General features: G+C 40.6%; 1 protein-coding gene across 1 annotated transcript in view; it reads right to left on the reverse strand.

The window, feature by feature from the left end:
• Window positions 1–569: 569 nt before the first annotated feature.
• The window catches only part of esama (endothelial cell adhesion molecule a), a 57,889-nt gene continuing 43,398 nt past the window's right edge, over window positions 570–15,060 (reverse strand). The window contains exons 2-7 of the mRNA XM_020085308.2: window positions 7,251–7,402; window positions 5,399–5,597; window positions 5,167–5,322; window positions 4,065–4,187; window positions 3,752–3,884; window positions 570–3,223 (exon numbers count right to left, since the gene is read on the reverse strand). Of these exons, the coding sequence (XP_019940867.2) occupies window positions 2,689–3,223; window positions 3,752–3,884; window positions 4,065–4,187; window positions 5,167–5,322; window positions 5,399–5,597; window positions 7,251–7,402 (1,298 nt within the window). The 3' untranslated portion in view covers window positions 570–2,688. The remainder of the gene's footprint in view (window positions 3,224–3,751; window positions 3,885–4,064; window positions 4,188–5,166; window positions 5,323–5,398; window positions 5,598–7,250; window positions 7,403–15,060) is intronic.

Below are 15,060 nucleotides of genomic sequence, written 5' to 3' on the forward strand. Positions count from 1 at the left end.
TTACTCTACATTGTTCCTCCATCATATCTTCCTCACACTTTTCAAGTATTATGATGTATACAACTTATAATAATCCATGATCACAAGTATCTGGAATCAGTTTAACGATGACTGCTTTAGAGCAGCTGATCATCAGGGTTGTTCCTGCCTTACACAAACAGAGAAGCTTTGCTGCCCTCTGGTGGCTGAGCTGCTATCTTCACATCATGTCTGAGCATGTGTAACAACATCCAAAAGTAAACTTCACTGAAATACACACATTTCCATTAGAACCTGGAATGCATGAGGATGTGACTTTAAGACATAAACTTCCAAAAGTGATTATAACGACTGATTGAAGGCAGGATCACCACTGAACAGGACATAGTGGATAAAGTTACACAAATCGTGTATAAGATGATGTTGAATGGGACTTTGACTTTGATTTCTGATCAGTAGACCCACAAAGTTTACATTCAGCTCGTTTCTAACACAAATCATCAGTCACTGCACCTCCAAGCTGTTACTCTAACAATCAATGTGAGTTCTTTTTCAAAATGAACATACACTCTCACAAACGCACACGCACATCTGATCATTTGTAGTTTAATTGAAAATAGCATACAAAGCATTTTCCATGAACATAAATATGGAGGATACAAGTGCACGCTGCACATTCATGTCCACAGTTGAGGCCGACTGTATAAATAAGCACGCTTGTCCACAGTAGTTCTACAATCCATCATGACTCACTGACAGTGAACACGTCTTTACTTCATAAAACTATTTACTGCTTATAAATTCATGTGCTCTCATACGTGACTGTATAAAAATAAAGGTTTGTCTTGAATACGTTTTCATATTCATAATGTACACTTTTTAAATGACCCATTCACAAGTTAACAGAGTCTATACTGTCGCTGTAAATGTGTTACTCATCAAACCGCCTCTCCTCAACACTTTCAACTTTCCTCAACACTTTCAACATCCCACATTAAGTCACTTTCCTGCCAAGCGCGTGTCAAACAGACAATAATACTCAGAGTGAGTCTGTAAAAGAAGCTCCGGTCTTTTCCTTCAGCATCATTGAATTTCACATGATCCATTTGGAAAAATGGTTGTTGCTCTTGCTGTGCACACTAAGAAAAAGAAAAAGAAACCAAAGCTCCAGTGTAGTGACAATACAGCAGAAGATGGTGATGGAGATCACTATCATTATACATAAAGTAAATATGTTTTCAAATCCAGGTGATATTAAAATAGGCATTTGTGTGACTTAGAAGCGAACAGAATAAAAAGACACAATGCTTGGATACATTTGTGACTCTGCAATAAAAGAAATATAAAAACTAAGGAGACATTGTTAACAGTGTTTTGAACTAGGCAAATTTACTCCCCCAGCTTTAAGGAGGATAGTGTATCCCCATACTCTCATGACAGGAAATGGTAGAAGATCACAAATTAAGAATCTTCCTATTCATTCTTTATACAGAGAAACTCATCAGCTTTTCATTGTCATCACATGGGAAATACGTTTTCTTTCAAACTCCTGAACCCTGTAGCAGTAAATCGTATATCATGTTAATTAAAACTGCTTCTTCCCTCACTGAGCTACCGTCTCTATACACACTACAACATATAGAGAGAGCATGTCGACGTAAGGAAGTGATCCACACTGAGCGTCTTTGGTTCACTGTCCAGTATCGCAGGCGAACTTATTACCTCTATACAAGATGTGGTCACTATGCTGTCTATTACGCATTTAACAGGAAATAAATATCATATTTACAATTTCAATGCTGCCGGCAACTTTAAATTATTAAAACCCCAGTGTGGACTTGTGTATTAGCAAAGTCATCACACTGCAGTTCTGAATGGTGCTCAATATAATAAGGAGCTTTGACTAATCTGTGTTTGAAGAATTGAGTCTGAGAGCGTTTTAGAAGCTGAACCACCGACAGAAATGACGCCAGAAAAGGATTAGGATATTTTGCAATGTCAAACTTTTTCATTATGTGTGTTATGTTTTCTTATCTCTTTTTCCACAAGTCTACTTCAGAAATACACTCATTAATACATAGATCTTCATATATTACAGCCTGCTTCACTGACTTCCCTTTGAACATTCACTGCTCTGAACAGTACTGATATAATGTGCTGACACCTATTTTGTTCTGCTCGCGTCCTCCTTCAGGTAGTTTTTGAAGTAACAGTGACAAAGTGCAGCAGACCTGCGTCTTATTTCGTCTGCATCTTCCTCAAAGGCTCCGGTGAGCATTTACTCTTCACTTTGAGTCATTAAGTTCAGCAGGAGGACGCAAAAAATACATTTTACAACATTTAAAAGATACATTTGAAAAAAATAAAAATAATTAGAAATGCATTGGTAAAGTAGAAAAGAGGACACTGGACAAATGTATGAAAATCATGTCTATACACAGTTTTCAATGCTCAGTATACAGTGCATACAGAATATAAAAGATGTAGGTATACTTAAAGCAAGTCAACAGTCAGTGTCTGAGAGTCTTGCCATGAAAGCTTCTTCAAACGAAAGCAGAGGTGAATAAGACATTTCCATCTAATGTAATTCTTTGCTAAATAGTAATAAGTTTTCCCTTTAAAATCGAATCAGCAGCCGACCCTTTCAGAGGGACAGCAATATTCCACCGGCTTATGTCAACAGAACTGTTTAGCCAGCGCTGGCTGGTGTTAGACCAGCGATCCGGCCTGGTTCTGTGCAGGCACCATAATGGGCACCCCTCCCATACGGGCGATGTTAGAGGTGGTCACACCGGAGTTGGGCAACGGTGGAGGAGAGGGAGCGGCCTGGACCTGCAGCTGAGGATGGCTGAAGGTCTGTGGCAGCGCCTGGGCCTGGGGCAGCTGGGTGTAGCGCTCCGGTCTGGGTGGGGAGCCCCCGTTGGTGTTGGCCTCAGCGGGGATGGGCGGTCCGCGTGGCATGGTGGTGTTGTTGTTGTAGCTGAAGTGGGTGGGGGTGGAGGCTCCGTGATGGCGTGACGACCTGTAGCCGGCCATGCTGCCGGTGGCAGTGATGATGGAGGCGGTGTCCGAGGGCGGACGCTGGGGGTACTGCTGCAGGTGGTGGTTGTTGTTGTGGTGGTTGGAGGGCTCTTTGTGGTGCGGGCTGGAGGCGATGGACGACAGGGTGCCATTCTTGGAGATGATATCTGAGCCCATGCCGCTCTTGGCCCAGGACACACGCTTAGGAGCCTGAGCGTCCTCCCTGGAGGTGGAGAGGACGAAGAGGTTTGACACAAAGCTACACTCTCTACCTCCACTACCTCCGGTGGTGATGGAGATGATTCATCAAGACTTGTTTTCTACTTTTTTCTACATTTATATGTCCAAATAGAAAAAAACACTAGCTGAATAAAATAATCCAAGATCACGAGGTAACAATGAACTGAATCTGGTGTTTTAAGAACTGCCTTGTTTTCTGTTATTTCTCTGGGGATTTATCCTCCATGCACATCACATGCATGAACATAACATCACAAAATCACATGTTCAGAGTATGTTTTTCTCTCCATAACTGAATTATGCATTGTTTAAATGGTTTTCTTCATTCATCACATGAATAAAAAACAATTTTTTTAACAAAGGAACATAAACTGTAATTTATGCAGCTTGGTTTATAATGTGTTCAACAACCTACAGCTCTTAAATGTATCATAGCTTATAAAAAAACAAATTTCACTCAATGTGGCCGAGCACTAACTGCTCAATTGCTGCTGTAACCTCATGCACTCACTTGATTTCGTTGGCCATGTCGTCCTCACTGTCTCGCCGCCTCCTCACCAGGAAAACGAGGCAGATGAGGAGGAGCAAGATGAAGGCGGCCACTGAGCCCACGGTGGCGCCAACGATCATTCCCACATTGGTGGCTGTTGTCAGAAAGCACACAATGATCACGTTTCGCCAAAGCACATACATTTACGTAACATTCAAACTGTATTGTTCTTGTGAAGGGTAAACAATGGGTAAAGGAAAGGTCAGATTCCAACTTTGGTCATTTCCTGTTTTTATGAACACGATGGTTGCTGGTTTCGCCGTGTGGTACGTACATGACACAATCTCCAGGTTGATGAAGCAGGTCTCGGAGCCGGCTGGGTTACTGGCTGTGCACACGTACTTCCCCGACATGTTACTGCTCAGGTTGCTCAGCTTCAGAGTGCCGATCTTCTCATCTACAACAGCGTTGGACATGGAGGACGTCAAGCATGAACACAGACAATTTGACCGACAGGTTTAAATACACACACACACACACACACACACACACACACACACACACACACACACACAGGCAGTCCAGGTAATATTTAATCAGTCTCATATAACTGGCAGCTCTTTCATGCAGATGCATCCGTTGACAAATTAGAAATTTGGACATAGCACATACTTGTTTAAAATAGTTTACAGAATGATACTCCACATTCAAACTGATGTTTAGTTTTAGTGTTGTTATGACATCATCAACTGTATCAGCATGATCACTGAGACTCTTTGAATTCTCTGTTGGGGTAGATGCTGTCTTCGTTTCTCATTCTCTAGCTTTGTAATTAACTACACAATATACTGTCATAAAGCCAGATGGAGATCTATTATACTATTTAGCAATGTGTGCATTGTGTGTGTGTACAAAATAACTCAATAACGTATGTGTGAATTTTTAAAGTCAAAAACACATTTTCCAAAATATATCTTTTCTAGTCTAATTTACATCTTGTACTGATCAGAAAATGATTTCCCATCATATGATGTTATATGTTGAGTGACATCATTGATGTTGTGCATTGTTACATTTTATTTATTTTGGAGGTCACTCTGCATCATATGGGACTAAAGACACGACCAAAAGCTTATATAGATGAACAAATAATTATGATCATTATGATCCATCTGAAAATAATGTCATCAAGTGTACTAATAGTTTCAGTTTTGTAAGCATAAGATTTGAGACATGATCTAGTTTGTCTGGATTAGCCAATCATCAAATAAAATAAAGACATCATGATGACATCCTTATGGAAATGTATTATTAGTGTATACAGTGCACATGCAGGGTACTCGTCACCCCTCTGATGCTTTTTATTTGAAATGAATCATTCTGGAGAAACACAAGAACATCCATAAACCGTCTGCCTCTGATCAGGCTCCACTCACTGAGCATGGGTGAAAAGAAGACCTCAGAGGTGGGACTGGTTCTCTTCCACTTGTACAAAGGGATAGGTTTCCCAGAACTGGACTTGCAGCTCAGAGTCACGTTTCCTTTCAGCACTGGCTTCCCTGATAGAGAGCACTTAGGAACAGCAGGAGGGACTGAGGGGAGACGACAGGATTGTTAGATTGTGCATCGTACTTTATGTGAGTCAGTTAAACAGAATCTATATCTCACCCTTCACATCCAGGCTGAGCTCTCTGGTGAGGCCCTCATTAGGCAGGATGACCTGGCAGAGGTAGCGTCCTGAGTCGGACTCCTGGGTGTTGTTGATGTACAGGGACACGTCCCGCGAGGGCATGTCACTGAAGAAACCAACGCGGCCCTTAAACTGGGAGCTCCCAAAAATCATTGAGCCTTTGGTGTAGGAGATGATCTGGACAAGAGAGCAGGGAGCTGGTGTCAAATGTAAAGACATAAACGTAGCTTCTGAGCAGAGGTCAGTGTGGTCATATGGTGGAGGAATAATTGGAGAAGTAGTTCCCAACTGGGACAATTCAGTTGTCGATGTCATCTCTTATAAACCAATGAAAATATTCTCACACTCGACTTTTAGCAATGTGCAGCATCCATGTTTTTTTTCCATATTAAAACTTGGGGAAAGGACTTGGGAAATGAGACCTTTGAATTTATCACGTACCAGTGCCAACAGAGGAACTGCTTTCATTAAGAGTCAAGTCAATGTGATTGAGTTTGCTGGTTTATCCTGGGTCCAAGGTTCAAATAATATATGGGGATTTTAAATCTCAACACCTCTAGTCTGATAAAATTGTGATTGGTATTTGGTGGGATGCATGACGGAGTAAACTGAGAAACAAGCAAAATCGGTTTTACTCTTTTCACAGAATCAATTTGATTATTGTGACAAATCACAAGGCATTAAACAGTCACTAACAATATAGAGAGAATTCAGTCTTCAGATTAAGTTTATTATATTTCTTAAAGAGTATTTCAAATGATACGTCCGGCAATATTCAGTATTTTCATTATAATCAACAAATCCAATGAAAAGACCTGAACCTTATTGTCAGTGTATTCTGAGCCTGATGTATAATCTGCCTCTGAGCCAATGGAGTTCCATTGTTGTCCAAGCACTATTAAAATCCCCTTACTGATGAAGAGGGGGACATGTTCCTTCATCACCATGACGACACACACTGGCTTATTTTGACTCAGTATCACATATCCTGCTGCCCCTAATATGTGGATTAATCCACAGCTAAAAATAGTCCCAAACAAAAGCAGTATTTTATATATGTTTTCCAAGTGTCCCTTTGTCTTTGTCTCCATATTACTGTAAATTGTAGAGCAGAACACACATTTTTATTTGCTAGTCCATGTGTGAGTGATGGTTTCCTCTCATGCTGCTGAACTGAGTAGCAAACTGATCTGGCTGTACTCTCTGCAGAGATCGTGGCAGAGCTTTGAAGGTTTTTTTCTTTTATTTATCTTTTTGGATACAGATGAAGGTAAAGCAGAGAGACACTGGATGTCTGTCCAGACGTTTAAAAAACTCAACTGTGTCTTTTCAAGCTCTCGGAGTTCTGTTTCCCCTGCTTTCGGTTTGATTGTGATCCTCTTTTAGGTCGTCCATCTGCACAGCCCAATAATCTGACCTGACCCGACAGATATGTAAGCTGAGCCACAGCCTGGTCCCAAGATAACATGTTAAAATAAAACAATGTGAGGAGGGGGCTGATCAGCTGGGCTCTTGATGTGAAAACCCTCTGCTTCCTGATACAAAGACACCCAGATACAGTATGGTGCATTAAAGCAGTAAAGAAAGAGTACAGTGTTTGTATGGATTAATTTCCAAGGGTTTACAAAAGAAAGAGCTTTGCCAGATTAACAGTATAAGAACAAGCAAAAATCCTTCATAACTGTAATCCCAGATATCATAGCCACAGATGGCAAAGTATAAAGATTTCATTGCGGGCCTGTATGCAGTACACTGCATGTGCTGTGTGTAACACTTCATTATGTTCTACACATGAGTGGTTCTCTAGCGTCTCCTCATTCATTTTCTTACCAACTGGCTGTTGTTGGAGACAAAGTTCCACAGGACGGTGTTGGTGCCCAGGTCAGTGCCCGGCGTGGAGGTGTACGAGGCCCTCAGCACCACCATCTGACCCTTGATCACATCCATACTGGTTTGGGGCATCTGGAGCTCGGCTAATACGCCTGAGAGAGTAAGACAGAGAAAAGAAGACTGTCAGTCTGAGCCTTCTGCAAACCTACTGTCAATACTGGCTAAACTGTTAGGAATCCAGATTCATAACTAAGATTAGTATTATCTCATAATATGTCATTTCCATTCAGTTGTGGCTTTCACTAAAACAATATGCTGTCATTTAAAAAAGATCTGAACCACACCTGTTAAAAATAAGATAATATTTATTCCCAATTTCTTTCAACAAAGACCAACAAACAACTGTGGTGAGGAGCTCCGACAACATCATCTATATCCAAACAGAATCCCTAACTTCCCTCTAGAAATATATATTACAGAAAAATGTATGAAAGTTTTTATAGAAAAAAAAAAGCTAGAAATGATTCAAAGCCCATTTATCCTTATAAAACTCTGGGCTGAAGCTGTTCCTACCAACCATATGATATATCCACGGAGCCGAGCACTTGAAGATTTTCGGCAGGTTAAATCTTCATTGATCTGCAGTAAACGATTTCTGAGACGATGTTTTTCATCAAAGAAACCGACCAGCTGAGCACTGACACAACCTTAGTGTCTGATGAGCTACTCTTTTTTTTTTTTTTACATTCACTTATAATCTTCAAAATAAATACACATAGTTTTCTGTTTACCGACTGCAGCTTTCAGTTTTTTTCATCTCTGAAGGATTTAATCAGAGGGAATTATATGTGACGTTGATCTGTGACGTTGATATGTGACGTTGATATGTGACGTTGATATGTGACGTTATTAGAGCAAAAGGATAAAAAAAAGGTTAAATTCAGAGTTCATGTGAAAATGTAAATGTCTATGCTGGTGCTGCTATTAGCTGATAGACTGAAAGACCAGGTGTTGTACAGGTATCTCCCTCTGGATAAAATGTTCTTATGTGATTGTTTCATCTTATTGGGAAGTTTAAAAAAAAGTATCTCTATTTATTATGAATGTTTAGTTGATTCATTATCTCAGTTTAAAGGTAAACATTAATACAAGATGAATATAATAATAAGCAAAGAATAATCTGCTTGAGGCTGTAAAGTAGCAAAGTGAACCAGCGGTCAAGAGTTGCTTTATGTGGAGTGGCCTCGTCAAGTAGCAAGTGAGTAAAATGTAGTGTGTACTTATGGCCAGAGGGAGGCAGCAAAGTCAAAACAGATCTGCTCACGAACACATGCCAAATCAAAAATATATTTTTAAAGTTACAGATTTATTATTTATTTATTATTATGTGAAAATAATTTTAAAAGATTTGTTGTACTGTACACGTGTGATGAAAAATCACACAAAAACCTTTGTTGTGTGAAGTGACTGACTGAGCTTTATTTCTGTTTACGACAGTTAAAGGTATTAAGGGTCAAATTAATAATGAATGGGATCCAGCTGTTACCCCCAGACACACACACACACACACACACACACGCTCAGAAGGATGACTTTATTTTTCCTATATCCCTTTTCCTTCTCCATCACCCTCTCATAACCTCTCTCCTGGTGTTCTCTTCCCTCTCATCTCTAAACCTGTCCACCTCTCACATTCCAACTATACCGTTGTTTTGGTGCCACAATTATCACTAACAAGGAAAGGACTCAGTGAACAGGAAGTGATGCAGTGAAATGTAAGGGCTGAGTGTTTTCTGAACTGAGGTAATGTTCTGTCCAGACTCAACATCTTCACCAGCTCCGCACCAGCTGGACACTAAGAAGAAACGTGTGCCATGTCTCAGCACATTTCCATACTCACACTTTCTATTCTGAGGGCATAAGTGCCTTTACAACTGGCAAGTATGGCGAGATGCAATGCACTATAAATACCTGGTGCACTCAGAATGGACTGGAAGTTGTGTGTGAAACGATGGACACATTTCCCCCTTAACAGTCGCCATCTTGGCCTCAATTATAATTCCACTTATTGTCATTGCAAATATTAAATAGCCATGTTGTCATTCACTAGCTAGAAGGATGCTGGTTCGATCCCCGGCCCATCCAGTCTGCATTTTGAGTGTGATAGAAAAAAGAAGTGAGGAAAGAAACTTGTACTTTGATCGATAGCACTTTATAAATATAGACCATTTACCAACTGGGAGGTTCCCTGGTGCTGCTGTTCAAAGTGCCATGCTTGTTTAAAAATGTTTCCAATGTTTAGGATTTGGTGGCATCTAGTTGTGAACTTGCAACAAACTGAATAAGCGTCCCCTCTCATCCCAATAGTGTTGCTCAACCTACTGATGCCTTCAGGTAATGTAAAAGCATGGAGGGCCCTCTCTAGAGCCCGTGTGTGGTTTGTTGGTTCTGGCCTACTGTAGGAGCATGGCAACATGGTGGACTTAGTAGAAGATCTTAAATGCTTTGATAAAAACATAACAAAAAAATGTGTGAAATTAAATAAAAGTGAAATACAACATATGTTGTTACATGTATTCCCTTTTATACGTGCAATTAATGTTATTATCAAAACTTTGCATGCAGAAAATGTACTGAGGCTTGAGACCACTGCAGCTGCCGCAGGTTCTGACCTGACCCTTTGCTGCACGTCTTCTCCATTCTCTCTCCTCTTTCATCGATCCAAAAAAGTCCATAATGCCCAAAAATATCGGTAGGCTGTAGGATATTGAGTACAGATGGTGGCATGGTGGGATTCAATTAAAGTAGTTCCTGATACAATGAAATACTATGGGCATTTTATTTCCACATCTCATAATGATAAAAAACATTGGATAAAGATAATCAGCTTTGGAAACAAGATAAGTATTTGAAAACAATTAGTGTCCAAATATCTGGTTTTATCTGGTAGCTGTTATTTTTAAGGAAAAGCTCTTGTGTTTTTTAGGCACAGTTGAAATTAGAATTGCAACAACAAACCACGTAAAGAGATCTCTGCAGACAGTGGAGTAGATATCAGTTTCTCTGTCACCATGGAGATGGATGGAGCGGATAAGTGACAGTGACAAGGGAGACAGAGAACGTGGGGGATACTCCTACTTAGAGAACATTGTTTTTAATGAAGAAGCCTGCAAATGAAGTCAAGGATATGGACAGAGCTAAGGAGAGATAGGAACATAAGTGGTGGGAGGAGAGACAGATGAAACAGGAGGAGAAAAGAAGGACAAGAGACGGCCAACAATGAGAAGAGCCATTGTGTCAATTACTCTTTAGACCCTAAGAAGATTTGCGGCAGCAGTGAGAGTCAGACCTCATGTCAGCAGAGGTGATGACTGACGGCTGGATGCGTGGATCGGTGGATATGTAGAGATGAGAGAAAGAGGCTTAAAGATAAATGTAATGAGTCACTGAGGAGCAGTGAGCCAGGCTCCACTGAAAGCCTCAGAGAGAAGGACGGCTGACTGGATCGAGGGATCGACACTCGTCCTGATAAAGACAATTGAAACGCAACACAATGTAATTGTCAACCTGTATGCGGACTTTAGACTAATTTAGACTAAAAGTAATGCTGAGTCAGACAATGACAGGAAGTTTGACATTTTGGGACAGTATCAATTTCTTGTCAAGAATTAAAATGACCAGGTCAATACCATTCTCTTGTCAGTTGTCGAGCCAGAGTCTGGTTTAGCACTTAAAGAGAGAATAAAGTAATATTACAAGAATAGTCGTGATACTAAAGTCACAATATTATAGTGTAATGTTGTAGTGTAGTATACTAATGTGGTGTACATTTTTTTAGGAAATAAGCAGCAAGGAGAATCTGTATGTGCTTACTGGAGTTTCACTCCTGGATTCAGGATCTTGTACAATCTCATTGTAAAAAAAGGAAACCATTTGAATATCACGCAGGTAAACCACCCATCGTTTCATAGTTTTAAACATTGTGATGACAACAGTGATTTTACTTTAATCCTGAGTAGTTCTTTCTTCAAAATAGTCAAACGTTTTGTACAATCTCTTTAAGTCCTGATAATTATGATAATGTGGTGCTGATGTGACAATAGATTATTAACTATTAACTTATTTTTTAAACTTACACTAAATTTAACAAGATGCTCCACATTCCTCATTTTAACACAGGCAACAAACTGATCTTCTGATATTCCCCTTGTAAAATGACATCTAGCTGAAAATCATGACTTTATTTTCGTAAAATGATGTCCTTATTCTTGTTATATTACAACTTTATTCCAAATGCCTTTTGAAATTTCTTCAACATGGCCCTAATGACGCGTTGTATAAAAAAAGTCTCCTGACTGTCATGTTATATTTAGCAGGTGCATTTGCTTTTGGTGAGTAGAGCTTTCTCGCTCACTATTGTGGATTTCCTTCTCACACAGCACGTCATGACCTGCAGTGTGCACACACAACTTCCCACCAGGCACCAACATCTCACTGGAGAAAATAGGCCAAATCTTCAGCAACTCATTAGTGAAGATGGGCTGCTCTTCATGATTCAGCCTGATCAGATGGGCATATTTTCCCCCATGAAAATCTTGCCAAGTGCTGCTTTAAGAAGATTTCCTGACAGAAATCCTCCCTGGTTCTGATGAGAGTGCACCACAGCTGAGGAAAAGATGAATGAATGTTTGCAGAGGTGGAAAACAGAGGGATGAATAGAGAAAAGAACAAAGCCATGGGGATCCCATTCATAACATTCACTCTTAATTTGGTCAGTGAGGCTTAATCTTCCCCTCTGTGGCAGGTCTGAAATCCAGTGTGCAGGCTCCAGGACGATTGGCTTTAAATATTCCATGGTGACTGATGGCGAGGCAGATGGGAGCGAGTTCTCTCAGTATAAAAACAATGAAGGGAGTAATGAGGTCTGGATGATGCTCACTGGAGGTAATGGAGGAATTTCACTAAGTCTGATTTAACAAGGTGTTTCATGGTTAGGTGGGTTCTATCTTTGTAGGAGCACTTTTAACAGGATTTGTAAGAAACATCAGAGCAGGATTAAGAAAAACCTTGATTTGGATTACCTTGATTATGACCATATGAATAAAACATGTAAAACAACAGGGAGAAAGTTGGGACTGAATTATAGGAGCTGTTAAGTGCTGACAGAAAACTGAGGGGAAGACTTGCTCCATCAGCCTAAAGGAGAACAACAAAATAAACCTACTCAAACGTATTAGTATCTAGTTTTATTAAAGGCCCTGACGATGTGTTCCCTCACTCAGCTGCTATATAAACACTATTCTACATGACTCAGTCTGCTGCCTCATTTTGAACTAGAGTTAGTGTTTATGTTTTTGACTGTGCTCTCCTCACTGGTTTGGCTCAACTGGGCTTTTGAATCCTACACCTCCACTACTTTCTTAACTTTTACTTATTTAGTCATCTAAATTGAATATTTTAAAGAAACACTTCTGAGCTGTTCTGGTTCTTAAGGTGGCATTTTTTTAAACAGCACCAATTGATGAATAACATTCACCCATTCACACACACATTCATACAGTGCATCTATGGGCAGCACCTTTTCCATGACAAGCAATTTGGGGTTGAGGATGACCCGCTTTCCCCCTTTGTGCAGAGTAAATACATTCAAACAAGAGTTTTGCCAACTGATTCTAACAAATAAATTGAATGAGTATTCAGCAGGAAAGCACAACAAATAAATCAAAAACAAATACTATCACACTTTCTGTATTATATATCTGTAATATTCATGTGGGTAGTTTCTACATATCTGGTATGCTTTGTATTCTGGTGATAAGCATGGGGACTTGATGTCAGCTGGGAATGGCTCCAGCTCCCCCCATGATCCTTGAAGGGTAAACAGTATAGATAATGGAGGGATGGACCCAACAGGCCTTTGTGTATATTTTAAATGCAGATTTGATACAACTCCTATTTCTTGTGAAATAAAACTGTCCTAAGCTATCCCATTTCATTCCATTCTATTCTATGTGTAATAGGTTACCTGTATGGTAATTTATGAAAGCTTTCAGGAGAAAAGTGTTTTCCCAAGTCTTTCTAAAAGGCCAGGATATTACACACTATCCTGCTTTCAACTCTCATAATGCCATCTTGTTTAGTCATGTTAAACTGGCTCTTAACATGCTGTCACTGAGAGTGAAGGTAAAGCCAGACTGTCGCTGGGAGTGATGGCGGATAAATTGAGGTGTTTCTGTGGAAAACAACCAAAGAGGACGCTGGCCACACATTATTCATGTGTCGGGATGTGTTGAATTCAGTGCTCTGAAAAAGACAGCACGGTCTCTCCGTCATGTGTATGTGGTTTTACTGTGGCTGAGGAGTCGCAAATACAGAGCAAGGACATGAGCCAACATATGAGTGCTGAAAAACATCACATGAAACTGCCTTTAGATTCCTCCGTTCAGCGTATGAACCTCAGAGCCAAGTGTATATAGTACACATGAGTCGGTTGGCATTCCTCAGCGTGGAGGCACAACACAGCCTGTTCTTTCCCTTGATGATAGTTGCTGCCTGTGTGTGTGTGTGTGTGTTTCTTATGTTCATATCGCTTAATTACAGGAAACACTTTAGATTGGGCCTGTTTACCTCTACAGGCCTCGGTGGAGATAAAGCAGAAGCCACGCAGTCTTTGATGAGGGTGAACATAACTAGTGTATTTCATGCTAAAAAGATGGGTGCGGTGGGCCGGTCGCTTCCTCCCAGAGTCTTATCAGCTACTTTGAGTAAACTTCTACAGCGAATGAGGTGGAGACGGAAGATGGAAAATAAGGACGTCATAGGTAAATTATTGTTCGTTTTTTATTTATGCATTCTAATTTAAATACGTCTCTCCATCATACGTGGAGATGAAGCTTGAAGTGAGTGAAGAGATGAGAGGATGATAGGATGAGGACAAGGGTGATTAAAGACAGGGAGGTGGGGGGAGGAGAAAACAGATTATATGATCTGGATGATCAGCAGTGAGAGGGAGTTCAGTTTGAATAGATGTTGCTGTGCAGAGTGACAGCCTCTCTGGAGGCTGGGTGGAGATGTGATGCTATGTGTTCTCATGCAGATAAACGACTGGAGCCAAACCCAACACAATCCTCCCAGATCTGTCTTTGGATTGGTGGTGGCTCCTCTGTCGTCAAAGTTAAGCAGCAAACATGTACAAATGGCAAATGGTCTGTATTTATATAAATTATTTATATCATTTCTAGTCTTGATGACCAGTCAAAGCCTTTACAGTACAGATTTGCCATCCATCCAGTCACACATTTTATCTATCTATAGCACATTCACATATCCCTCACACACTGCCAACACAGCCGTCAGTGGAAATTTGGATTCAGAAACTTGGCCAAAGACACTTTGGCACGCATAATGAGGGAGACTGGGATTGAACTGCCGACCTTCTGGTTAGTGGACAACCCGTCTACCTCTCGAGCCCCAAAAACAGAATCTTCAGGCCATTAGCTCAAATGACAGAAGCCTTTCCACACTATTTTAACATTTATAGGAACTTCTGCCTGGAGCATGGACATGTTTGCCTATGTCGGGCGCCTGACATTACTCAGTGCTACAGCAGCTGTCAGGCTGATGGACTAGGTTCAGCGTCTCAGAGACACTGAGTGTTCTTTGCCACTGACATTGCACTTGTTTGTTTGCCTCATCACTAAGCTGCAGCTTCCTTCCTCAGAAGCGTCACAGGCTGCGTCCGATGTGTGTGTATATACATTTGCCTTTGCAAAAATGGTAAATGATTTCCAGTGCTGTGAAGCGAGGACAG

This window comes from Paralichthys olivaceus, chromosome 15 (genome assembly GCF_024713975.1).
Source record: "Paralichthys olivaceus isolate ysfri-2021 chromosome 15, ASM2471397v2, whole genome shotgun sequence".
Taxonomy (NCBI): Eukaryota; Metazoa; Chordata; class Actinopteri; order Pleuronectiformes; family Paralichthyidae; genus Paralichthys; species Paralichthys olivaceus.